The sequence below is a fragment of the Nicotiana tabacum genome, chromosome 2 (genome assembly GCF_000715075.1).
Source record: "Nicotiana tabacum cultivar K326 chromosome 2, ASM71507v2, whole genome shotgun sequence".
In the NCBI taxonomy this organism is placed as follows: domain Eukaryota; kingdom Viridiplantae; phylum Streptophyta; class Magnoliopsida; order Solanales; family Solanaceae; genus Nicotiana; species Nicotiana tabacum.
In genome coordinates, this window is record NC_134081.1 from 87,988,262 (window position 1) to 88,016,151 (window position 27,890).

At 39.0% G+C, this 27,890-nt stretch overlaps 1 protein-coding gene across 1 annotated transcript; it reads left to right on the forward strand.

The window, feature by feature from the left end:
• Positions 1 to 20,080: 20,080 nt before the first annotated feature.
• LOC107778717 (uncharacterized) lies at positions 20,081 to 27,857 on the forward strand. Its single transcript, XM_016599002.2, has 7 exons — positions 20,081 to 21,902; positions 22,463 to 22,546; positions 22,897 to 23,037; positions 23,937 to 24,002; positions 24,302 to 24,469; positions 25,387 to 25,713; positions 27,395 to 27,857. Exons 1-7 carry the CDS (start codon positions 21,600 to 21,602, stop codon positions 27,488 to 27,490), a joined length of 1,185 nt encoding a protein of 394 aa, XP_016454488.1. The 5' UTR covers positions 20,081 to 21,599; the 3' UTR covers positions 27,491 to 27,857.
• The last annotated feature ends 33 nt before the right edge of the window (positions 27,858 to 27,890 follow it).

The window sequence follows — 27,890 nt, forward strand, 5'->3', positions numbered from 1 at the left end:
CCAAGTACGTGTTGAGAGTAGCTTGATATAATCTCACTTTAAGGTTATGCACTTTGGTTACCTTTGTTCCCTTCTTGATATGTGCCACATTGGCGTAGAATTCCCGGACATGATGTTCCTTTGCATCCACCACACTCTGGGTGAACCACATCCTCCCCTTGCGTTCCTTGAACTGTCTTAGCACTGTCGGATTATATGTCTCCAAATCCTTCAATTGAAATTGTCGCTCAAGAGTAAGCGACCTTGCTAGCCACCATTGACGAAAGCTAGTGAAGGCGGCCAAACTAACAAACCGGTCCTCCCAAACCTCTTTCTTCTTCATCCTTTCAAGGTCGGTAACTGTAGCATCTCCCCCTCTACCATCATCGGGGATATCCTGAACTAATATATCTGGTGACTCATGGACAGGTGTAGTAGATGGCTTAGAATCCTGACTAGCACTTTTCGAACCCTTGGAAGTGTTGGGGGATGATGATGGCTTGTCCCGCAGTTGGTATCTCCCTGACGTCCTGGTCTGTACTGCTGGTTGTTCCTGACTGGAGGCTGAGTTTCCCTCTGATATGTCCCTAGATGGGGCATATGAAATCGTCTCGAAGCGATCTGCACCTCTCCCTCTCCCGGTTGCTGTCTTTTTTTTTTTTTTTTTTTAATTTTAAGCTGTTGGGCACTAGGTAAGGGTCTCTTGCCTCGTCCCCGAGAAGGTTCACCCTTTCTTTTTGAAGTATTGCCTCTGCCTCTAGATCAAACCATTTTCTGTACTAAGCAAAGGCGATCGTTAGTTGCAATTCAAGTTCAGACATACAAGGAGATATGTAAGGACACACACCAGAAGACACAGTGAGGAACACAGTTGAAACATGCTTGCAGGATAGGGATCTGCGGTCTGCACATTTTTCCTTGCGGCCGTAGATTGGGCCTTGCAGACCGCACAATTCTCTCTTGTGGTCGCAGCTGTGAAGTGCGGTCCGCACATTTTTTATTACGGCCGCAACTCGTGAGCCAAAAATATGCTAAACTCTCTGATGATAGAGAATTGGATGATGTGCGGTCGTAACATGTTTTCTGCGGACCGCACATTTTATCTTGCGGCCGCACATTGAATCACAAATATGCACACTTCTCTGAAGACAGTGAAATAGATGTTTTTCGGCCGCAATGGAAATTCTGCGACCCGGACAATTTTCCTTGCGGCTGCAGATCCAATCGTTACTTAAGTTCTCCTAGACTCAACTTCTGCGGACCACACAAATTTGTTGCGGCCGCAGAATTCAAACAGTTACGAACAGGCCAGTATGACTAACTAGGTTTTGCAATTTTTGAGAATATTTTGACATGGCAATGACAATAAAGCATGGAAACACATTTTCCCAGTCCCCAATAGGCAATTATTAGATAACCCACTACATATTTACCCCCACATAGTTGTACAGTTGAATTCTACTAACAAATGGACTAAAATTTGACTAAAAATCTAAAAATTAAAAGAAAAAGATTAACAAGATTGTAAAACATACCAAATGAATGAGTATGATGAGTGATTGATCAAAGATGTTGTATGAATGCACATGTAGACTTAGCAAGAACTTCAAAAGATTACTATTTTTTTTTTCTCAGAGAGGGAAAATGGTAACAATGGCCCTAACTCTCTATTTATACGTTTAATGTTCTTAAGGGAGAGAAGAGCGAGTGCGGCCATAGAATTTCAATTGCGGACCGCATTATGTTACCGGTGCTTCAATTGTGGTCTCCATCTACGGTCTGCAGAAATTTGTTGCGGCCGTAGATTCCTTGTTGCGGCCGCAAATTTCCTGTTGCAGTCGCAGATCGACCATTTTTCTGACAGACCAACTTCAGAGAGTTGGCATTTTCCACCTTCAATTTCTGTTGTCCGCAAGATAATTGTATGGCCGCAGAGTGCTTTTGCTGCATCAACTGTAAATGTGCAGTCCGCACAATTCATCTGCGATCCGCACAATTTTGCACACTTAGCGAGATTTTTGTCCACCATTTCTGTAAGGCACACTTATCCCTATAGCACACTTCAAATCAAATTAGCACAAAAATAACACGTAACTACAAAAGAAGAAAAGAAAAGAAAAAGAAACATGAGTTGCCTCCTAAAAAGCGCTTGATTTAACGTCGCAGGACGACGCAAAATACCATCAGTTGAAATGAATCATCGCCACGACGTGGTCATCTCCAACTTTTCCCAAATAGTGCTTCACCCGGTGACCATTAACTCAGAATACCTCATTGTTTTTGTTTTTCAAGTCCAATGTACCAAAAGGCGTTACACCCACAATTTCAAAAGGACCACTCAATTTAGACTTTAGCTTTCCGGGAAACATCCTCAACCTCGAGTTGAACAACAATACGAGATCGCCCACCTTAAACTCTTTGTTCCAAATGTATTTGTCATGAACATATTTCATCTTTTCTTTGTACAAGGACGAACTTGCATAAGCATGATACCTGAACTTATCCAATTCATTCAAATATGCAACCCTCAAGTTAGCGACTACATCCCAATCAAGATTAAACTTCTTTAGATCCCATATGTCTTTGTGCTCAAGTTCCACCGGAAGATGACAAGATTTTCCGAACACCAACTGGTATGGCGACATTCCGATAGGTGTTTTGTAAGCCGTCCGATAAGCCCATAATATATCATCAAGCTTCTTGGACCAATCCGTCCGGTTAGCATTCACTGTTTTGGAAAAGATACTCTTTATTTCCCGGTTAGAGACTTCCACTTGACCACTTGCTTGTGGATGATAAAGAGTCGTGACTTTGTGAGTAACACCATACTTGCTAAGTAAAGTGTCGAAAGCCTTGTTACAAATATGCGACCCCCTATCACTTATGATAGCACGCGAAGTACCAAACCTTGTGAAAATATTCTTCTTCAAGAACGCCACCACACTTCTCGCCTCATTATTGGGTAGAGCAACGACCTCAACCCATTTAGACATACAATCAATCGTGACCAAGATGTAGGTGTTTCCACAAGGACTCACAAAAGGACCCATGAAGTTAATACCCCACACATCAAAGATATCAATCTCCAAAATGGTAGTGAGAGGCATTTCATTTTTCTTCGAGATTTCACCGGCCCGTTGACATTCATCACATCTTTTCACTACATCACTTGCATCCTCGTAAAGAGTGGGCCAATAGAAACCGCAACTTAGCACTTTGGCCGCCGTTCTTGCTCCATCATGGTGACCACCATATGGCGAAGAATGACAAGCCCCAAGAATTTCACCTTGTTCCTCTTCCTGTACACATCTTCTAATCACCCCATCCGTGCAAATACGAAAAATGTATGGTTCATCTCAATAATAATCTTGATAATCTCGTTTAAGCTTCTTCCTTTGGTTTGAAGAGAACTCATCTGGAATGATTCCACACATAAGGAAATTTGCTAGATCCGCGAACCATGGCACCTCCTTCATTGAAATAGCCAAGAGTTGCTTATCGGGGAAGGAGTCATTGATTTCAAGGCCATCATGCGGCCTCTCCTCCTCCTCCAAACGAGACAAGTGGTGTGCCACTTGCTTTTCACTCCCTTTTCTATCTTAGATGTCAATATCAAACTCTTGCAACAACATCACCCATCTCATTAACCGAGCTTTGGAATCTTTCTTGCTCATAAGATAACGAAGTGCCACATGATCTGTATGGACAATAACTTTCACACCCATCAAATACGGGTGAAACTTCTCAATTGCAAACACAATGGCAAGGAGCTCTTTCTCCGTAAAGGTATAGTTGACTTGGGCACCATTCATGGTCTTACTAGCTTAGTAGACCGAATGAAAAATCTTGTTGGTGCGTTGCCCCAAAACAGCCCCAACCGCTACGTCACTAGCATCACACGTGAGTTCAAAGGGGACCCTCCAATTTGGAGTGGTGATGATGTGAATGGTTGTCAACTTAAACTTTAACAATTCAAAGGCTCTCATGCAATCATCATTGAAGTTAAACTTAGCATCTTTCTCAAGAAGCTTGCATAACGGGTTCACCACCTTAGAAAAATCTTTGATGAAATGCGGTAAAACTCCGCATGGCCTAAGAAACTCCGCACACCTTTCACCGAAGTTGGAGGTGGAAGTTTAGAAATCACCTTAATCTTTGCCTTGTCAACTTCAATTCCATTCTTTGAGATCTTGTGGCCAAGGACAATGCCTTCCTCGACCATGAAATGACACTTCTCCCAATTGAGCACCAAATTTGTTTCTTCACATCTTGCTAACACTTTATCTAAATTTGCAAGACAATCATCAAAGGAATACCCAACCACCGAGAAGTCATCCATGAAAACTTCAAGGTAATCCTCCACCATGTCCGTGAAGATAGCCATCATACACCTTTGAAAAGTTGCTGGTACATTACACAAACCAAATGGCATCCGCTTGAAGGCGAAAGTACCATAGGGACATATAAAGGTTGTTTTCTCTTGATCCTCCAGAGAAATAAGGATTTGGTTGTAGCCCGAATACCCATCAAGAAAGCAATAGAAAGCACGACCGGCTAACCTATCAAGCATTTGGTCTAAGAAGGGAAGTGGAAAGTGATCCTTCCTTGTGACTTTATTGAGCTTACGATAGTCCATACACACTCTTCAACCAGTCACCGTTCTTGTAGGAATCAACTTATTCTTGTCATTGGTGACCACCGTCATGCCCCTTTTCTTTGGGACACATTGAACTGGAGAAGTCCACGAACTATCGAAAATGGGGTAGACAACCCTGGCATCCAACAACTTGATAATCTCCTTTTTGACAACTTCTTGCATAGATTCATTTAGTCTCCTTTGATGTTCAATAGATGGTTTGGCACCTTCCTCCAAGTTGATCTTATGCACACAAAATGCGGGGCTTATTCCCTGAATATCCGCCAATGCCCACCCAATATCCTTCTTCCTCTTATGTAGCACCGTCAATGTAGAATCTACTTGCACATTAGTCAAACAAGAGGAAAGAATAACCGATAAAGTAGAACAAGGGCCAAGAAATTCATACCGAAGATGTGGAGGCAATGGCTTCAACTCCAAGGTAGGAGGCTCTTCAATGGAAGGCTTTATAGGAGGAGTTTTCCTATTTTCAAGATCCAAGAATAGTTTTTGGGGTGCATAATTGTACGACCCCATTCCATGCAAAGAGTTCACATATTCCATGAAGCCATCCATCTCATCATCATCAAAATTGAGCAAGACGACCTCCAACATATCACTAACATTGATTATGGCACTTGTATCATTAACAATAACATCAGTCACCAAGTCCAAAAAAGAACACACCTCATTGCTATTTGATTGCTGCATGGGTTTATACATATGGAAAATCACTTTTTCATCACCCACTCGAAAGGTGAGTTCTCCATCTTCAACATCACAAAGAGACTTCCCTGTATCAAGGAAAGGTCTTCCAAGAATAATCGGTAACTCATAATCAACTTCACAATCTAGAATGACAAAATCCGCCGAAAGAAAAAATTTATCAACACGAACCAAGACATCTTTAATCACCCCCAAAGGTCACTTCATGGCAAGATCAGCCATTTACAATCTCATAGAGGTGGGTCTTAGTTGCCCAATTCCCAAGGTCTTGAAAATCGAATATGGCATCAAATTGATACTTGCCCCAAGATCACAAAGAGCTTTAACAAACTCGGCACTTCCGATTGTACAAGGAATTGTGAAAGAACTGGGATATTCCAATTTAGGAGCCATTGAGTGCACAATTGTACTCACTTGATGAGTGACCTTGATAGTTTCAAAATTTATTGACCGCTTCTTTGTCACAAGATCCTTCATAAATTTTGCATAACCGGGCATTTATTCCAAAGCTTCAACTAATGGAACATTGATTGAGAGACTCTTCATAATTTGAATGAACTTTTTGAATTGATTCTCGCTATTTTGTTTGGCAAGTCTTTGAGGATATGGAGGTGGAGTCTTAGTCAATGGTGCCTTAGCCTTTTGCACTACCAGTTTCGGTATGTCAATAATGTGATCCCTAGACGGGTTCACCTCCTCTTGAGTCTTTTCCACACTATCATTAATATCAATCTGAACTTCATCATTTGTTTGCACCACATCGTTCGGGACCTCTTCTTCTTGTACTACTTGCTCATCATCCACAAGTTGCCTTTGACTTGAGGTGGGTGCATTCCTACCTCTTCCACTTCTTGTAGTAACGGCCATGGCATGCCCCGTGTTGTTCTCACCCTTTGGGTTCACCACCGTGTCACATGGTAGTGCCCCCTTAGGATGATAATTGAGAGCTTGAGAGATTTGCCCCATTTGCACTTCTAAGTTGCGGATCAATGTGTTGTGTGAGGCAAGTTGGGCATCAGAATCGACATTCTTTTCCATCATTTTCTTGAACATATTCTCAATACGCCCCATCTCATTGGTTGAAGAACTAGGACCATGGGAAGGATATGGAGGCGGGTTGTTCGGTTGTTGATACATCGGGGGCCTTGAAATCCCGACCCCCGATTGCCTTGATTATGGTTCCATCCACCTTGATTGTTACCTCCCCAATTTTCTTGATTATTGCCATTCCAATTTCCTTGATTGTTGTTGTTATGCCAATTCCCTTGATTGTTTCTACCACTCCAATTTCTTTGGTTGTTAGAATTCCAATTGCCTTGATTGTTTTGAGGTTGCCATTGTTGTTGTTTTGAGACTTGAAAATTATTTTATTGCCCTTGAAAGTTTTTCACATATTGCACATCCTCTTCTTGGTCATTGTAAGAATCATCTTGATCAAAACTACTATCCTCTTGCACAAAATTATCCACTCGATGTTGCACTTGTGGACCTATTGTTCTTCTTTTGTTCATCATCATGTTCACTCCCTCCATGGCATTGACTTGCTTAGGATGTTGAACTTATTGAAGTTGAGCCTTTGCTAATTGATTTATGGTGGTAGTCATTTCAGCTATGGCTTGCCCATGGTCATGCAACTCTTTATGAGTGTGGATCACGTTGGGATCACCTTGTGGAACATTAGCCCGGGATTGTCACGCCGATGATGTTTCCGCCATTTCATCTAAAACCTCACATGCCTCCGCATAAGGCGTAGTCATGAAGTTCCCACCAGCAAGTTGACTCACTACACATTGGTTGGTTGTATTGATCCCACGATAGAAAGTTTGTTGAATCATGTTCTCCGTCATATCGTTGTTGGGACATTCCTTAACCATTGTTCGATAGCGTTCCCATATCTGTGTAGTGGTTTATTTGGCTCTTGCTTAAATGCCAAAATCTCATCGCGAAGTGTAGCCATGTGCCCCAGGGAGAAGAACTTAGAAATAAACTTTTCCGCCAACTCATCCCAAGTGTGGATGGAAATGATTTTGCAAATGTTCCAACCAATTTAAAGCATTCCCCCATAGAGAGAAGGGAAAAAGCCTCAGCCTCAATGCATCCTCGGAGACATTTGTTTGTTTGCTCCCCCAACAAATGTCCACAAACCCCTTCAAATGTTTGTATGCATTTTGACTTGGAGCACCGGTGAAGAAACCTCGTTGCTCTAGCAAAGTGAGAATCACGTTGGTGATTTGAAACTTGCTCGCCCTAATATGGGGAGGGACTATTGCACTGGTATATCCTTCATTGGATAACACCCGGTGTGGAGCCGTTTGTGGTGGAGGTGGGGATGGAATGAGCACATTGTCATGAGGCACCCGGTCTCTTCTATTGGCTTGAGATTCAAGAGGAACCTCATCCACTTGGTCATCCTCAATGTCCACATCCCCCAAAGCAATATTTCTGAGCTCATTGTTTGCCATGGTTGTACCTACGATTTTTTAAACAAGTTAGTAACATGGAAGGAAAAGAAGATACTCCAAAAAATACACCCAAATATATAGCTAACACCGTTTTTAACTCCCCGACAACGACGCCAAAAATTGACCGTGTCCAAATGCACACCTTAAAAGAGGTATGAAACGGTCGTTTGCAATTATAGAAACCTAACTAAGAGTCGGGGTCGAATCCACATGGAGCTAAGATGTGAGTAAGGGATATATATTTCAATGTGCGTGATTGAATTATCGAGATTGCACTTCCATAAAAAGATTGATTTTCTATTTCTAATTTTACTCTATTGATTGCAAAATAAAGAAAGAAGTCTAGAGATAATTATTTTTGGGGTTTTTTCAAATTGATAAAAAGCCTAGAGCTGTGACCATTACCTAGGTGTTTGCCTAATGAGATAAAGACTTTATTGCTTATTCTGTTGACTGGGGTATATTATATCTATTAACTCTAAATTACCCACTCAATACCTCTCGTTCAGAGAGTGCTTTTGCCCAATTTGGCTTTCTTAAGACCAAATGGGTATCACACAAAACAGTTGATAAAATCTCAAGTCGGGTTATTACTATCTTTAGGTTGAACCCTTTAATTATGTAAATCAATCTCTCAATTGACCCAATTCCTTGTTAGCCAAGTTATCCTAGACTAGGTCTCTCTTTCTCAAGAAGAGACTAAGTCAAATAGGCATGAGCTAATGTTTGCAACCATTAATTCCTAAAATCAAAGTATGAACTAAGCTAAATAATAAACACCCAATCATAAACCAACACTAAATTAAATACTCATAAGGTTTACACACTAGGGTTGTGTCACAACCCTAGTAAAAATCTAGCTACTCATACTTGGGTTTGAAGAAAATGAAGAAGAAAGACTAATTAAACTCATAATGAAAGCTTAAAATGATTAAATCTATTATAAAATACACCAAAGAAAAGTAAACTTCCAAAAATGGCAAAGAAAAATGGCTACAGTAATTGCTGATGTTCAAACTTGACCTAATTTCGTGAAACTCTTCTATTTATATAAGTCTGAAAATCTCAGACAAAAATACCCCTCGGGAGGTTCTGCGGCCGTACAATTCCATGTGCGGTCCGCATATTTCTTCATCTTGGCAGGAAATGGAGTTCTGCAGCTGCATATTTCTGAACTGCGACCGTGAGACAATCTTCTGCGGTCCGTACAATTAGGTCTGCGGTCGCAAGACACTTCTTCTGCGGCCGCACAATTCCTATGCGGTCCGCAATTCACAGAGACTCCTGGACTTGGTCTTTTTGCACACTCTCTAATCTTCAACTCTTAGCACTGTTTTGCGGCCGCATAATTCATGTACGGTCTGCAATTTGCACAAATGTGTGCTGAGTTTTCCTTCTTTGTTTGCGGCCGTAGGTGGAATTCTACGATCCGCAATTTCTTCTGCGACCGCAGAATTCCTTCTGTGGACCGCACATTGTGTGCTTCTCTGTCCTTTGTTGCCTTGTGCTTGGACTACTCCTCTTTGAGTCGGATATTATCTCGAGAGCCCAACTTCTAGCATTCCTGTAATTTTGTACAATTTCATTAGTTTCGTGAATACAATTCAATGCTTTTGGGCTAAAATAAAAGCTAAAAGGCATTAATAAGCAATCAAAATCCCCACTTATCAGGTTTTGTGGACAAAATAATTTTTCCATTGAATTCTTTCCATATTCTTTTGTTGTGAAGGATCCAAGAACAGGGGCATCACTTCTTCAAGGCCAGGATAATGGGGATCTGAACGAATGGCCATCAATTGATCGTGTCGCTAAACAGTCACCACCTTCCACTCAGTTTGCAATGTCAACTAGTCATCTACCACTACATTTGTGGCATGCTTGTTTTGGTCATCCTCAACCTCGCGTTACAAAGTCAATGGTCTCATTGTTGAACCTTCCGGTGTCTACATCCAAATCTTTTACTTTTTGTGATTCTTGCTTATGTAATAAGAGTCATCGTCTCTCATTTGGAATAAATACTTTGCAAAGTGTTAGACCTCTTGACATTTTGTATTCAGATATGTGGGGACCCTCTCCTATTCCTTCCTCTGATAAGTCTCGCTACTACATTGTTTTTGTCGACCACTTTACGAAGTATTCTTGGCTTTTTACAATTAAACAAAAATCTGATATCATGGCCATCTTTGATAACTTTAAAAATCAGGTTGAACGATACATTAATACATTAATTCGTTCTGTCTATAGTGATGGTGGTGGCGAATACATTGGCCTACTGATGTTTGGCATATTTCGATATGTGTTAATGTTACTTTACTCATGCTTTAACCACTTTTTGATGTTATTTAATCTTTAAAACACCCAACATGGTGTAATTATTGGTTTGATGACTAATTAAGTTATGTGTGACGATTTAAGGTGTTCGGAGTGCAAAATATGAAGAAAAGGTGGTTTAGCTAGAGGAAGAAGGGTTGGATGCGTCGCATCCAACCTAGGAAAACATCATCCTGCATGCAACCTTAGCAGTGAAGTTGTGCCATCGCGTCCGCCATCGCGTGCGAAACTGGGAAGTAGAAGTGAAGCTGGATGCGTCGCATCCACCATCGCATGCGAAGCTGAGAAATAGAGGACAAGGTGGATGCGTCGCATCCGCCTTCGCAGGCAAAAATTGAAATGGAGGACAAGGTGGATGCGTCGCATCCACCTTAGCATCAATCCCTGAAGCCGAATTGGACTAGGAATGGGAGAGCTTTGGCCCACGACTTTTGTACGCAATATATAAGCTTAAAATGCCTCTTTTAGGTTATCTAACATATTGGGAAGAGGGAAAAAGCGAGGAAAAAGCTGTGGAGGCCGGAATTCATCAAGTTTCATCTTTCTCCCACCAAACTTAGTAATTTTTATGTTTCTTTATATGATTTGTTGTTTGGCTACCATGTCTATGTGGAGCTAAACTTCACGTTCTAGGGTTGTGGTTCTTTCATGACTATTGTTATTCGGATATTGATTTTGACTTCTTGATTATCATATTAGTTTATTTATTCAATCTTGCGCTTAATTATTTAATTGCTTGATCACCAATTGAATATTATCTACGAATCTAGAATTGAACTCGAAAGTGGGAATTCTATATTGCATATAGGATTGAGTAGGGCAAGTTCTTGAACTCGGGCATCGGGGAACGGATTCGTGGTTAGGATAGACATATACCTAATTACCTTGCTTGGTTGATTTACAGGAATTATAAATGCGTTCTTGTTGATTCTAACTCCATAGACATATAGGCGTTAGGTTAGCTTGAATAGGCGAGTAAGAACTCGATAGATTCTTATGAGCAATATTAACCCTGTCAACCAATAAGCTAGATAGATTAGTCGGTCAATTCAATTGAAGAATACAATAGGATTGTTAGATAGACCATAACCCTAGATCGTTTTCATTACATTGATATCATTAAAATCTGCTCTTTCTCTGTTCAAAGTTTATTATTTATATTTTTCTTATTTAATTAGTTAGAATAAAATATTTTTAGATTTAATTCTTATTTAGATAATTGGGATAGTCTAATTTAGTTAATAGTTAATCATAAGTCCTCGTGGGTTCGACATCCGACTTTTAGTCACTTTATTACTTGACGACCGCGTATACTTGCGTGAGTGTGTTTGGTCGCAACAAGTTTTTGGCGCCGTTGCCGGGGACTTAGAAATTAGCTATTTTTCTAGATTAGACATTTGTTTTTCTATTCTTTCTTTAGTTTAGTTAGTATTTTGTTTTATTTTTATTTTAGCATGGCACCTTGGAATGAGAATTATTCGAATGATGGTTATTCTTATTTTGAGGATCCCTGTCCATATTGTGGAGGACCCCACTGGTGGAAAAATTGTCAGAATGTTCCCGGGAACGAGTTGTGCGCACAATCTCAATCCTTCAAGTGGAATATTTGTAATATGTGTGGTGGTCAAGATAGCCATTGGGATGGTTGTCCTAATTCTTTTCATCCTTCTCAGAGCCCTTATTATGATCTTTCTAACAATGTTTGTGAGTTTGATAGGGGCAATGAAGTGCAGGATATAGAACATGATGCATATATTAGGTATATTATGAGGCAAGTAGCAGAGCAACATGATGAACTCAAAAAAGATATGAAAAGAATGACGGCAACAATCACAAGAATGAAGGCTAATATGGAAGAATTGAATGAAGAGAGCGAGTTTCAAGAAAAGGAAAATTTTGAAAAAGTGGAGATTTTGAGCCAAACATGGCTAGTGGAACAAGCTGAAAAGTTAGAAATATATGAGGCTCAACGTGAGGAAATTACTGATAGGACGAGACACTTTATAGAAGGAAGAGCTGAACTGGGACAGGAGATTGAAAATTTTGGCACTGATATTCACGACTTGGGAGCTAAATTAATTGCAAAGGTTGATGCGTCTAACGCCCAACAAAATAGTTCTGAGTTGTGTGAAGCTGAAAAGGAGCTTATACGCCAAATTGAGGAGCTAAAAAGAGAGAGTAAATCATTCGTCCATACTTGTATTGATGATGTCCATGTCGAGGAAAGCACTCTAGAGTCATGTGAGGAAGTAAATAATATTATATGTGAAGACTCTAGTGTTTGTACATATGAGGATGTAAAGAGTAATACAATTCTAAAGTTAGGGTGTATTGGTCCCCATTCCATACATTTTTCAAAATTGTGTTTGGATGATGACGTGGAAATCGAGTCATCTGAGCCTTTGGAGGAGCCAATGGATGAGGAACGGGGTGCTTACATTCTTGAATTTGTCGTGCCAGAGAGACAAAATTACATACCTCATCCGAAGGCCAAGAAGTGTAAAACGCGATATTGGTTGCTTGGCCCAATTAAATTTGTCTCACCGCCTTGGGAGCATAATAGAAAGCTTGAAGCCAAATTAGGGGTGCAATTCATAAGTTCGAGGTGGAGGCAAAAAGTAGCTCATGTCGTGCTGCGACGTTAAATTAGGCGCTTGTTGGGAGGCAACCCAGCTTTACTACCTTCTTTTATTTTTGTACATAGATTTTATTCAAGAAAACGAGGCGGATGCGTCGCGTCCCCCTCAGCAAAAAAAAAAAAAAAAAAATATTTTTTAAGGCAGACAAGGCAGTGAAGTCTGCCTATCGCGCCCGTATCGCGTCCCAAAATTTTTGAAGGAAGACAAGGGGATGCGTCGCGTCAAAGCTCGCACGCACAGGAAAATAATATATATTTTAACACATCTTAAGATAACCTATTCGAACAAAAACGTTTCTTGCGACGCATCCACTCGTCTCGTTTTGGCGACGCCTACGAACGCAGAACAGAATTCTCTCATCGAAATTGTATCGCAATAAGATCAAACGCGACAGGTACGCATCATCCTCTTCGTTCTTCCATTGGCTTCTCTCCAAATTCGTCTCTCCTCCCTCCTTCAGTGGTAGCAACAAGTAGGTTTTGCAATTTCAAGATTTTTAGGGCTGTCGTTCTTGGTAGTTGTAATGGTTGAGAGATGATAAACTATAATTCCCTTCATCTCGTCCAACTTTGGGAGGGTAGTGTCACTGCTCAACTGATAGAATGAACTAGGCACACTTGTTGCATACCACATGTTCGACGAATTGTCCCTGAGAAAAAATTTAGGCGTCGGTGAAGTCTGAGTAACCGAGCAACATTGGTGTATGCTTGAGAATAAGTGTGGGGTCGAGTGAGGGGCTATGTGAAATTGAGTTTTTGAAGAAAGTTATCACATACTTGCTGACAGTCATGAGCTACAATTCCATGAAGAGTGAATGGCATGACTTTACAAATAAATTGAAGTCTGCAAGCTGTCGCAATTGCTTTCAGGCTGAACTTCGCTGTTTCATCTGCTAATTGTTGAATTCTTTGCATTGCAGGTACTTAGATTCGTAAAATGACAGCAGCGAGTAAACCATCCAAGAAACAAGACAAAGATGGTAACAAACAACCGCCCAAAAAGCCTACCGGAAGGGCAGCGGGCGGTCCAAATCCACAGAAAAAGAGGAAGCGGACGGAGAAGGAAATGGAACTGCTGCCTAGGCAGTTAAGTGATGATTCAGAGCAAGAGGAGGAGGAAACATTGGTCCGGAGGATAGTGAAGAAGGGTATTACACCGAGCAAAGGAATAGAGATACGAGAGCCTGTGACATACCAACGAAAAGCTTCGAGAATGAGTGCTCCAACTGATAAAGGGAAGGAGAAGATTACTACAGAATCTGAATCCGATTCCGATTCGGACAATGACCACCTACAGATCAACATGAGTGATGAAGACGAAGGTGAACCCATAGACCGAGTTGATTGGGAGAAATACTTTGTTAATGAGAAGGCATTCCGAGCCTATAAGAAGATATTGGTTTCAAAGAAGTACATTCCGGAAAAGCCGATAAACATCGGACCACTTAAGACAAAGTACTCAGAGTTTCTCCAGTCAATTCGAGAGGTGCAAAAATGGGGACCCATTCTGAAAGGTCATGGCAAAGCCAACCTCACCATTGTTAGAGAGCTCTACGCCAATTGGCGTCACGCACGGGGAAACATTGTGCGAGTGAGAGGGATAGATATTAATGTGTCAGCTGAAGCTCTGAATAACTTCTTAAGGGTGCCACACACACTCACTGACAGGTTTGACGCCATATGCAAAACACCAGATTATGCACACATTAAGTCTGTCCTATGCCCTACCAGGAAGGATGCAGAATGGAAGCATGGGAGTATGGAGTACCACTCTATAGCAAAGGAATTCATGAGTGCGTTAGCACGTGTGGCTCTAAATTTCATTTGTAACCGACTGCTGCCATGCCAACATAAAACTGATGTCCCTCGTTACCGCGCACTCGTATTATATGCTTTATTAGAGGGGATACCACTCAACTTCGGAGCCATCATGCATGATCAAATGCAGCGAACCAGGATGAATTACAAGTGGAGGCTGTTCTTTGCTAATACCCTAACGGCTTTTTTAACAGAGAGGGGAGTACTATGGGACAAGGAGAATGATGACATTGAGGCTAAAGCTCCAGGACCATATGATGTCACTCATGTTCTAGAGCCGAACAAGGGAAGGTCTTCTAAGCTCACCGTCCAACAATTATTTGAGCATATGCAAGCAGATATGCAAGAGAACAGGGCTGAGCTGATAGCGACTCGTGTCGAGTTGAGTGCCACCAGGGATGAGTTGAGACAGACTCGTGCGGATCTAAGCCGAGTTCAGACCGAGCAGGCCACGATGATGAAGGAGATATCATTACTCCTCAGAGCTCTGGTTCAATGTGCAGGTACAGACATCTCCCAGCTGATTGCATCATCCACTGCCGGACCATCCACTCCTGTTCCTCCCATAGTCACCGAGGCTCCACTCAACAGGCCTATTGAGGTTGCTGTAACACCTGATACAGAATCAGCACCAGTTGTTGATGATAGGAATGCTATGGATGCAGATGCTCCTCCACCTTGACTTCAGGGAGTCCTTCTCACCCTACTTTACCTTGTTTGTATGCGTTGGGGACAACGCACAACCCTAAGTGTGGGGTGGGGGTGATTTATGTTTGATGTATGGATGAATGTACTAATATATTCACTGGATTAATGGCATAAAATAACAGTAAATTCATCTATATGGAGTAACTATCAGTTTATCTATTAGTTTATCAAAAAAAAAAAAAAAAAAAGTATCTTTGTAGATAGTAATAATCCCCTGTGGTTTTTCTTTGTGCCTCGGTTCTTTTCCATGGGATGTAGTTAAAAAAAAAAGTATCTTTGTAGATAGTAATAATCCCCTGTGGTTTTTCTTTGTGCCTCGGTTCTTTTCCATGGGATGTAGTTTGAACCGGGTAATTTTGTTTTCTTTTTAGAGTAGAGTAGGAATGTAGGGAATAAAAGGAGGAAGAATGATGAACCTAGGTGCCCTTGACTTGTTTGATACTGGCATATTTAAGCTTTTACATATGTAATATCTTCCCTTCTCACTCTGAAACTATTGATGATGCCTTGTTAAAACGGATAGCATGTTTTGTGGCGCCTATTTCTCATTTTCTTGACTTGTGTTCACTTTGCGCTTAATGCTTAATATCTCGTTGCTCCGTGAATACTTGCATTGTTTGAGAGTCGGAATGTGACCGTCCTTAGCGAGTCATGTGCCATGTGTGGTGAGGTTTTTGTGTAGTCCATGTAATGTACTTGTGTCTAGAACTTGCCCGGTATGTGAGTTGAAGCGAAATTTTAGGTGATGCTCGGTTTGAAAAATGATTTTAAGCTTTCTTTGATCTTTTTGAGCTTATTGCTTATCACAAATAAAATCTATCCCTAGTTAACCCTTTTGAGCCTGTAGACCTTTTATTTGGTACCCACATTACAAGCCTATACCCTTTTTATTCTTAATTGACATTGTTTTGATCCTTTTACCTCTTAAAGCACTTTAATTGTTAGATGAGCGCTGAAAGAAGTAAGAAGGGACTAAGTGTGGGGTGACTTTTGAGTGGAACCAATGAAAGAAAGAAGGGTGCACTTATTTTGTAAAATAATACACCACTAGCGGAAATTAAAAGAAAAAAAAAGAAGAGAAAAATCTGGAAAAAAAAAGAAAGAAAAATATAAATGAATAAATTGTTGTCTTGTTCTTGCTAGTGGGTATGAATTAAAGTAGTGCTTAAAGAAAGAGGAAATATTGTTGGGGTGATATTATTTGTGAAATTGAAGTGGTGTTGAAGAATTTGCGCTTAAGTTATTTGATGATGTGTTAAAGTGCTTAGGAGGGTGAATCACTATTCCTTAAATATATCCTACCCGTCCCTTAGCCCACATTACAACCATGAAAAAAGTCCTAATTGATTTTAGATCGAGCGAGCTTACATTAGTAGAGATTTACATTAAGGGCAAGCCTATGGTACCAACTGCATGCATGCGACTTCTTTTTGTGAGAGTGAGCGATTTTCTTTGTGAGCATGAGATTCGAATGTGTGGATTGATTCTACTCTCTTTGCTTTTGTTGTGAGGGCACATGGTTTCACGAGGGATAGGTAACGTTATTAGACTTCTCTATGATGTTGGTTGTTCAAGCCATGAGTGCATTGTGACATTGAGTCGGTTTTTGAGGTTAGGATTGTTATGAGCATGTTGTCTTTGTTCGAATATGTTTAAAGAAGGGCCTAAGAAAAGGGAAGTGTGTTGATGCATAGTCTAGAGCCTAATTGTAGCAAATAATCATGGTCATAGATGTAGTGTGCTTTGAACGATAAGAGTTTAATTTTGTTTCGTCTACTATAGGATGGTTTGTTCGAGGACGAACAAAGGTTTAAGTGTGGGGTAGTGATGTTTGGCATATTTCGATATGTGTTAATGTTACTTTACTCATGCTTTAACCACTTTTTGATGTTATTTAATCTTTAAAACACCCAACATGGTGTAATTATTGGTTTGATGACTAATTAAGTTATGTGTGACGATTTAAGGTGTTCGGAGTGCAAAATATGAAGAAAAGGTGGTTTAGCTAGAGGAAGAAGGGTTGGATGCGTCGCATCCAACCTAGGAAAACATCATCCTGCATGCAACCTTAGCAGTGAAGTTGTGCCATCGCGTCCGCCATCGCGTGCGAAACTGGGAAGTAGAAGTGAAGCTGGATGCGTCGCATCCACCATCGCATGCGAAGCTGAGAAATAGAGGACAAGGTGGATGCGTCGCATCCGCCTTCGCAGGCAAAAATTGAAATGGAGGACAAGGTGGATGCGTCGCATCCACCTTAGCATCAATCCCTGAAGCCGAATTGGACTAGGAATGGGAGAGCTTTGGCCCACGACTTTTGTACGCAATATATAAGCTAAAAACGCCTCTTTTAGGTTATCTAACATATTGGGAAGAGGGAAAAAGCGAGGAAAAAGCTGTGGAGGCCGGAATTCATCAAGTTTCATCTTTCTCCCACCAAACTTAGTAATTTTTATGTTTCTTTATAAGATTTGTTGTTTGGCTACCATGTCTATGTGGAGCTAAACTTCACGTTCTAGGGTTGTGGTTCTTTCATGACTATTGTTATTCGGATATTGATTTTGACTTCTTGATTATCATATTAGTTTATTTATTCAATCTTGCGCTTAATTATTTAATTGCTTGATCACCAATTGAATATTATCTACGAATCTAGAATTGAACTCGAAAGTGGGAATTCTATATTGCATATAGGATTGAGTAGGGCAAGTTCTTGAACTCGGGCATCGGGGAACGGATTCGTGGTTAGGATAGACATATACCTAATTACCTTGCTTGGTTGATTTACAGGAATTATAAATGCGTTCTTGTTGATTCTAACTCCATAGACATATAGGCGTTAGGTTAGCTTGAATAGGCGAGTAAGAACTCGATAGATTCTTATGAGCAATATTAACCCTGTCAACCAATAAGCTAGATAGATTAGTCGGTCAATTCAATTGAAGAATACAATAGGATTGTTAGATAGACCATAACCCTAGATCGTTTTCATTACATTGATATCATTAAAATCTGCTCTTTCTCTGTTCAAAGTTTATTATTTATATTTTTCTTATTTAATTAGTTAGAATAAAATATTTTTAGATTTAATTCTTATTTAGATAATTGGGATAGTCTAATTTAGTTAATAGTTAATCATAAGTCCTCGTGGGTTCGACATCCGACTTTTAGTCACTTTATTACTTGACGACCGCGTATACTTGCGTGAGTGTGTTTGGTCGCAACACCTACGTTCTTCACTTAGTCTCCTGGGCATCCAACATTTCACCAGACCACCGAACACTCCCCAACATGTTGGGACAGCTAAACGAAAGCATCGTCATATCATAGGGACGACTCTTACTCTGCTACACCATGCATCTGTTCCACTTCATTTTTGGTCACTAGCATGTCAAGCAACCATATACTTAATCAATCGCATGCCCTCACCGATTCGCAAAAATAAATCACCTTATCAAACATTATTTAACATTGCTACCAACCACTCAAAACTCTGTGTCTTCGGTTGTTTATACTATCCATGGCTTAGGCCATACACAAGCCACAACTTAGAGAATAAATCAAAACCATGTGTATTTATGGGGTATGAAAAAATGTCAAGCAGTTACATTTGCTACGACCCTCAAAATTAGAAATTTTACTCTTCTCGCCATGTCATTTTTGTAGAGTCGGTATTTTCCTTCAAAAACTATCAAACTACTCTACCTCGTGTCAATCCTACACAACTAGATCCCTGGGTAATTCATCCTGCAGAATTTTCTCCACCTACTGGGGAAGTTCAAACTCCTTCCAAGGATCTCCTATCTGATGAAATACATACGGCGCCGATGAACAGAGATTCCCATTACTCTGCCTTGATCAGTGATGAGCCTTTTGTATCACCATCCCAGGTAACTACTTCACCTTTATCTTCTCCTTTACCTGCTTCACTCTCTGCGCAACCCATTCCAACACTTACTGTTAACACTACTGGAAACTACACTTGCCCATCTCAACCTTAAGACTCAACTCATCCCCAAATCACAACTTCTCAAATAACCACAACTCCACCAATGTCAACTAACCAGTCTGCTTTATCACCCAACCAAAATCGACCAGTAACACGGTCAATGAACAATATTTTCAAACCAAAAGAGGTCTTTGATTATTTAGCCACAACAAGATCATCTCCTCTTCCATTAGCTCCTAGTTCATATCGTCAAGCTTGCCAATATCCTCACTGGCGTAATGCAATGTAAGTAGAGTTTGATGCTCTACAATGCAATCAAACTTGGTCTTTGGTAACCCCATCCCCTCATCATAATGTCATTGGATGCAAATGGATCTTCAAAATTAAACACAATCCTGATGGCACTGTGGAGCGCTATAAAGCGTGCCTTGTCGCCAAAGGATATACCCAACGACCAATCCTTGAATTCGATTCCACATTTAGCCCCGTAGCAAAACATACCACAGTCCGTGTTATTATCTCCATCGCCGTCACCTTTGGTTGGCCTATCCACCAGTTGGACATCAACAATGCCTTTTTACAAGGTGCTTTTCATGACACTGTTTTTATGAAATAACCTCAAGGCTTTGTGAATCCTTAATTTCCAGATCATGTCTGCCTCTTGAAGAAAGCTATTTATGGTCTACGCCAAGCTCCTCGTGCTTGGTATTTGGAGCTTCGTTCTTACTTGCTTTCGTGTGGTTTCACTAATGCTTATTCTGATAACTCTTTGTTCATCTATCATTGTGGTGACTCTCTGCTATTTCTTCTAGTGTATGTAGATGATATTATTATCACAGGGTACTCGAGGTCTGCTGTTCATTCTATTATTACTAGATTGGCCTCTCGGTTTTCTCTTAAAGATTTGGGCAGCCTACATTACTTCCTCGGTGTAGAAGTTACTCCGTATAATGGTGGCTTATTACTGACGCGACACAAATATATATCTGATATATTAGAACAGCACAACATGTTAGATGCTAAAGGGATGCCTACTCCACTATCTACTTCATCAGTGTTGTCTCTCAATGATGGCTCTGCTCCAACAAATGCAAAAGAGTATCAAAGAGCTATTGGTGCTTTGCAATACCTGTCGCTCACTCGTCCAGATATTTGCTTTGCGATAAACAAGTTAGCTCAATTCATGCACTCTCCAACTGTTAAGCATTGGCAGGCTGTCAAAAGGCTTCTTCGATACCTGAAGCACACTATAACTTATGGCTTACACTTCAAGAAGTCTTCTTCTTTGTCCCTGACAGCATTCTCTGATGCTGATTGGGCCGGCAACCATGATGATCGCATGTCTACAGAGCCCACTTAATTTTTCTTGGCTCTAATTCGATCAGTTGGTCCTCCAAAAAGCAGCGTACAATTGCTAGATCATCTACTGAAGCAGAATATAATGCAGTAGCTACTGCAATGGCTGAAGTGAACTGACTCTCTAATCTTCTTCGTGAACTCTCTCTAAAGCAGCTCAAGTTACCAGTTATATATTGTGACAATATTGGTGCTACTTATCTTTGTAAAAATTCTATTTTCCATAGTAGGATGAAACATGTAGCCATTGACTTTCATTTTGTTCGAGACCAAGTTTCCAAGGGAGAAATTGCCGTGCGATATATACCAACAGGTGAACAATTTAGCCGACCTACTTACAAAGGCCCTGCCTAAGCGGCAGTTCCTCCAACAAGTCAACAAGATTGGTCTTCTTTCCATCCAGCCCATCTTGCAGGGGCATGATAAAGGGATTCAAAATCATAACAGCTTCTCATTATCCATGTGATTCAGTTAGTTTAAATTGCTATCAATTAGTGTCCTAGTTTTACTGATATTCTAACTCTTGTATAAATATCTATTGTACTTATCTACTTAGATTTGGATTCACAAATCCACTGTATAAATGTAGGCAGCAAAGGCAATGGAAAAGCATCACTTTCAGCAACTATTTGTGTTCCTTTACATACATACTTGAGTATTTATTTTGAATAATAGTTAATCCATTTGCAATGTTTAAATGGTCATATAAAGTTTTTCCAAATTTTTACAGAGCCAGTTCTTTCTTCCCCTCCCCATCAAGTAGTAACAACATTCCTTTACGCTGAAACATATCTAGTTAGATAAAAAAATTCAAAAAATATACACAAGAAGGTTAAATTGTGTATGTGCAGTTTTGGAAAAAAGTTTTCATTCGGAGGACAAAAAGAGAAAGGCAAACCTTCTTTTTTTCACTTTGCTAAAATCGTACCTGGAAGATACATCCGCGGTTAAATAATATATGGCGCAAAAATAACACACACACAGCTAAATATTCAATCCATGACAATGGTATTAAGTTCTCTTCGCGGTCATTTCGTCAAACACCTTTCCTGCACTAACACTAGCACTAGCATCATCACCAGTCGTTTCTTCACCATCCGCCGCGTTCACATGTTAATTCCGTTCATTCACTTTCCGAACTCCAATTCTGCGCTTTCAAAAGAAAGATACCAGCATCGGAAGCACATCCAGACTGTAGCCGAAATTTCCACCTTATCGTCTGCTTCTTCGGAGTCTACAGCTAGTGATTCATTCACTTCTCCTTACCTTTCTGTTCGCATTTGCTGTCAAAAGGATGTAGCTGTAAGTGAACATTTTTATTTTACTGTTTTCTCCTGCTCGTTCATGATTTGATGTATTTTTGTGTGCACATATAAGTGAAATTGTAATAACGATGAATTATTACTTTGTAAAATTCATCCTTTAACTGCTGTGTGCTTATGGTGATAACGGTTGAATTTGAGAAGGCTATTACTTTCACTTTTTCCTCTCTTTTTCTTTATTGGAAGTTCATACGAGAACGCTGAAGTTAGCGCATCAGCAGAGTGCCAAAAATCACTACATTCATTACTCCTTTATAAGCAGTATAATATATATTTTTCAATATTTTTTTAATTATATGTAGTTCCTGCTGAAGACTATGGATGCATTTGCTACGCGACATGTACATATTACAATATTAGGAAAATATAGAGATTGGAAATGCCATGTCATCTGTTGTTGTGTTACGAAAATGTAGAACTTTAGTGGTTCTTGCTTAATCCCTAATTGTACGGTGACATGTAATACAGTGCAGAAATTGTGTAGAACATACATCAAAATGAACTTGAACTTCAATTTTTGTTATTTTTTTTTACTATCAGGATATGCTCTCAGAGGCTCTTTTATGTTTCGGAGCCAGTTCAACTACTGTGGATGAAGAAGAAAGCAGTGAGAGAAGTGATGAGGTAGATTGTCCGTTATTCTATTCATGAATGCTGCTTTTAAGTAAGACGCATCAAAGGCATTTTCTGTTCTGTGTCTGTTTTTGTATGCCTGCAATTTACTTCTCTTTGCAACTCAATGCATGTATTGATCCTTTATTATGCATCTTGTTGCAGAACTAGTAGGCATAACTTGCTCCTCCTGGTAATTTCAGTTTGAGGTGCTCAGAGCTGTTCAACTTTCTGTCACATGATGTTGAATAGATCATCTTGAGTCTTAAGTTAGAATCAGTAGTTGATGTACAACGTTTGACTGGTTCCTATCAAACTTTTCATTTGTATTTATTAACTTTTCTCTTTCTCCAACCTTGCAGATAATCATTACTTCCATCTTTTCTGTATGCAAAGATGTGAAAGACTGTATTTCACTTGCTGCTGATTCTATAGGGTTGCAAAAGATACCGAGTTTTGAAGTTGCGATGCATGACCACACTGATTGGATAAAAGCTACACAGGTCAACATTCTTTCCTTTTCTATTGACTATTGAGTAGTGTAGTGACGTAATAAATTATTTATTGATCTTCCGCCTGCATATATATGCCTAGCAAAGTAGATGTACTAATAGGCCTGGTTTGAAAAGGCGTCAAATCTTCTTTTGTCCCTATGCTTAATAGGAACCTGCAAAATGTTGTTTGTCATAGTGATCAATTACCAACTTTGAGGTCTTTATGGGCATGCGATCAAGTTGAGTCAATAGTCAATACTTGGAAATTGTCAAATGTGCTACTTGCCAAATCTTCTGTTTATACCAACGATATTAAAAATGAACATGAAACTGGAAATTGTTTGTCTTGTTTAGCATGTCTATTTCTTGTTGAAAAGCATGAACTGACGATGAGTAGTCTTGAAAAAGTAAAATTATACCATTTTGAGTGAGAATGCCTTGGCTAATATTGCCCAAGTTTCTTGTTTACTTATTTATGAAATTTCTGATATCATTTGAAAATACAAACATCATGCATGGACTCATAAGTTAGAATGGAGATGATCTAATAAGGGTTCTCCTCTTAAAAGGTTCCTTTAGATTATCTTTGGCATTTAACCAATTGTTCAGTAACCTGGCAAATCTCCCTGACTTTTGCGGGTTTTAGTGAGTTACCTTCATAACAAGGGAAGTGGAAGGGTTGATTCTTTACCAATCCATTGAAAGCTTGCATGCAATGAATTGATGTTACCATACTGGGTGGATTCCTGTATCCTCTTAATTTCAACTGCACATTTGGAAGCTAACAGAGCATTTGACATCATTCTATTACCAAGTCATGGTGTATATTTGCTGCACAAGTTATCATCTTGGTGACTGGTGAACAAGCTGAGTTAATTTAGATCTCTCAAATTATCAACTAATTGCAGGAATCGTTTCATCCCGTGGAAGTTTCTGATGGACTCTGGGTGGTGCCTGAATGGACAACTCCTCCAGTATGATTGTACCTCTCTCTCCCTTTGTTCTATTCACATGATACAACTGGTTCTACACTCAGGCCCACAGTTCAAAGCATTATGTTAATACTCAATCGAACTTCCAATATTATATTCTTGTGATGCTGAGGTCTTCTCTTTTTTCTTTCTTGCTTAATTTTTTGGTTGTCGGTCATGAATCTGAGTCTGCACATTGTCGTCTTTCCTGCATAAGCAATAATTAATACATGTCTAAAATATGTGTATATATGTTTATGATCTGTAGGTATATGTATAAAGAGCTTGTGCTTAAATTGTAGGATCTTCAAGCTACAAATATAATTCTAAATCCTGGCTTGGCATTTGGAACTGGGGAGCACCCAACAACTAAGTTGTGTCTCCTCCTGCTGCGTGATTTGATAAGAGGGGGTGAACTTTTCTTGGACTATGGAACTGGTTCAGGTGTTCTAGCAATTGCAGCACTTAAGGTACTTGGTTTTCTTTCAAAATATTGCCGTTGAAGCTGCTAACGAACTAATTCTTTATAAATCAGAGCTCCACCTAAAACTGATCCTTTATTCACTGAATCCAGGCCTTGCTACTCTGTCTGTCAAAAGAATTGATTATGCTAGTGTTATAACATGCTTAATGGAACAAAGTTGTACACAAAAAGCTCGATGAACCTCAAAACTTCTGAAACTTGAATAGCGGAAATGTGGGTACAAACTAAATCCTTTGAATTATGGAGTGATGGAAAGGGTGGTGATAGCTGGTGGCAAAAGACAATGTATTGAATTTAGACTTTGGGGTTGGGAAAGGTGACAAAGTAGATAAGGAACGATTTTCAACTCCTATTTCCTGCTTTTATTGCAGGATCATTTTTGGGATTTTAGGGGCTTGATTCTTTCTTTCAATTCTGGGGAACTACTTCCCTTAGCCTTTTAATTGCATTTTTCACAAGTGGGTGGAAGTTGAGAAGATTGATTGAGCAAGTTTTGGTCTTGTATTGGATCTAAGTTGGAAGAGAAAAGATGTTCACCTTTAGCTGATTCAATATAATAGTTGGAGAAGCACAAACATTGGCACTTTGAACTACAACTTGATTTTTTTGAAAATAAAATTCTAAATAAAGTATCCTGTGAAGTATAACTTGATAAATTGACCTGAATCAAAATCAAAATTCTTACTTCCTAGGAGATTCCATTAAGTTCATGGTCTATAACAACTTCGTCCACAACTTAAATCTGATTTCCTTCTGAAAATACATCATGCATAGTTTTTTTTCTTTTTTTTTTCATGTCACTGTACATGACTTCGATAAAAGGTTTCCAGATGCTATCAACTTCGGAATAGCTTTGTATCATGGTGTTGCTAAATACTTCCATTGTCAAATATTTATGTGCAGTTTGGTGCAACCTTTTCAGTTGGTTTTGATATAGATCCCCAGGCAATCACATCTGCTCGATATAATGCTACTATAAACAACATTGGACATGAGAAGTTGCTTTTAAGTCTTGTTCCTGGCAAAGGAAGTCTTCCCTCTGCAGATTTTGATTCAAGTATGGACATTGGTGAAACTGCCTATGATGCAGAAGTTTTAAATAAGAGGGGAAAATATGATGTCGTTGTGGCAAACATACTATTGAATCCTCTGCTTGAGTTAGCAGATCAGATTGTGTCCTATGCAAAGCCTGGTTCAACCGTTGCTCTTTCAGGGATCATATCTGAGCAGGTATGGCCATTCTTATAATTACTCTACCATTTACCTAATCGAACTGTACAGAGCAAGGCTTGAGGGAACATTTGATAATTGATTTTCTGGTAACAACAAAGAATGAGACAATACTATAAAAAGTAACACCGCCATCTATTCCATAAAAATAGTAACTAACGCCGTATACTATATCCCTTTCTTATTGGGGGGTCTGAAGTTTGCAACTCTCTTTCATATCAAACAATAAGAGAAAAGCATGTATATAACACTACCCTACTATACAATCTTTTTGTTAGTCAGAGGTTCTATAACTCTTTTTTCTATTTGTTGTTCCTCGATTTTCAATTGCATGATTCTTGGTTTAATGATCCTCAGTAATTTAATACCCATATCTAGTTCCTGAATTTTACGTGTATGCTTAGGGTTTGTTTGGAAAGCTACCGGGTAATTGGAATTAGAGTAATTACTAGGGTAGTAATTACACATTATTGTAATTACGACGACCTGTTTGTTTGTTATAATATAATTACAGTGTAATTATAAGTGTATTGTTTGGTTGCACAAGTGTAATGACACAGTTAGATTAAAGTAAAAATATAAAGTCAATTATTAAAAATTAAAAGTTAAGATTTAACAAATATATGCCTTTGTAAATAAAATTAAATTTGACATTTAAGATAGATATTTTTAAAAAAAATATGTCAATTATCAAAAATTAAAAGTTGTTGTTGTAATAATAACATAGCTAAATAGAATAAAACAAATTATAGAAAAATAAAAGAAAGAAACAAAATATGAGAAATTTTGTAGAAACACGTGAAGTAAAAGTTGGGAAATGAGAAATAAGAAATAAGGAAATAAAAATTAAATAATGTAAAAAAATAATATTTGAAAAAAAAGAATTTTAAAAGTTAAAAAAGAAAAAGAAAAAGAAAAAAAGAATAGAAATAAAAAGAAAATAAAAGAGATTCAAAAAATAACTTGGTAATTACACCATGTAATTACCAACAATTCTCAGCTCTTCCCTGAGAATTGTAGAGTGTAATTACACCCCCTCAATTACATGTTGATCATGTAATTACTTGGTCAGACAAACATGCAAAAACTGTATAATTACATCCAGTTACACCTAAATCCAATTACAGGATGGCTTTCCAAACAGGCCTTTAATGATTCTCAATAATTTCCTCCCATTTATTCCACTCATCCCTTGGTTTTTTTTTTCCGTGGGGATGAAATTACAAATAGTTAAATGCTTAACAAAACTAATCTACGAGTACGTGATAGAATTACGTTTCCTGTTCATAAAAATGAGAGTACACCTATGCATGTAGATATTCTCTGGTATTTTATTCTTGTGAAACAAGACAAAAGATTTAGATTTACTAAAGACTTGGGTTTTTTTATTTTGATTTTACTTATATTTTTTATTTTTGTACAAACATTTTTATTCATCAGCACCCAAACAGGGCTGGTATCTAAAATTTACAAGTACAATACCCCTGTAAATCTTACAGTGTCTAGTAGTTACTCTGCATCACCTACCAACGGTTCTTTGCACCAAAAATGAAAAAGAGAAATGCATGAACTCATGATTTCTATGTTGAACTACTGTTGCCTTGAAAATAGAAAAGAATTAGATTTACCAAGTGCAATATTTGCATTAGTGGTTTTTCTGAGTGATAATAATCTTCTGTAGATTCCTCGTATCCTAGAAAGGTATTCACCGTACCTGGAGAACATTACAGTTTCAAAGATGGATGACTGGGCTTGCATAAGTGGCTTAAAAAAATGACCGTGCAGCAGTAGAAGAGAAAACAAAGGTTGATTTTTGTAACGTTGAGGAACTTTGTGAATTTCTGATGTATTGAGGGACTGACTGAACGTTGCATGTCATTAACTTTTTGAAAGCAATGCATGGCCAGTTAAATGTATTATTCATCTTTGTTTATCTGGACAAGGCTTGGAAACCCTTGTTAAAAGTATAAAAACACCTGCTTCGCTAACCACCAGAGAATTCGTACTTGCTGAAGGTTGCGTGAAGAGGGACTACCTCAAGTTCCCAAGTTAGTCGGCTATTTAATCTGTATACATTGCTTTTTGTAAAGGATAATGTTTAGACGTTAGAATACATGTGACATTCTCATATTTAAGTTATGAAATGTAATGCTCATAACTTTGCTGCTATCAAAGCT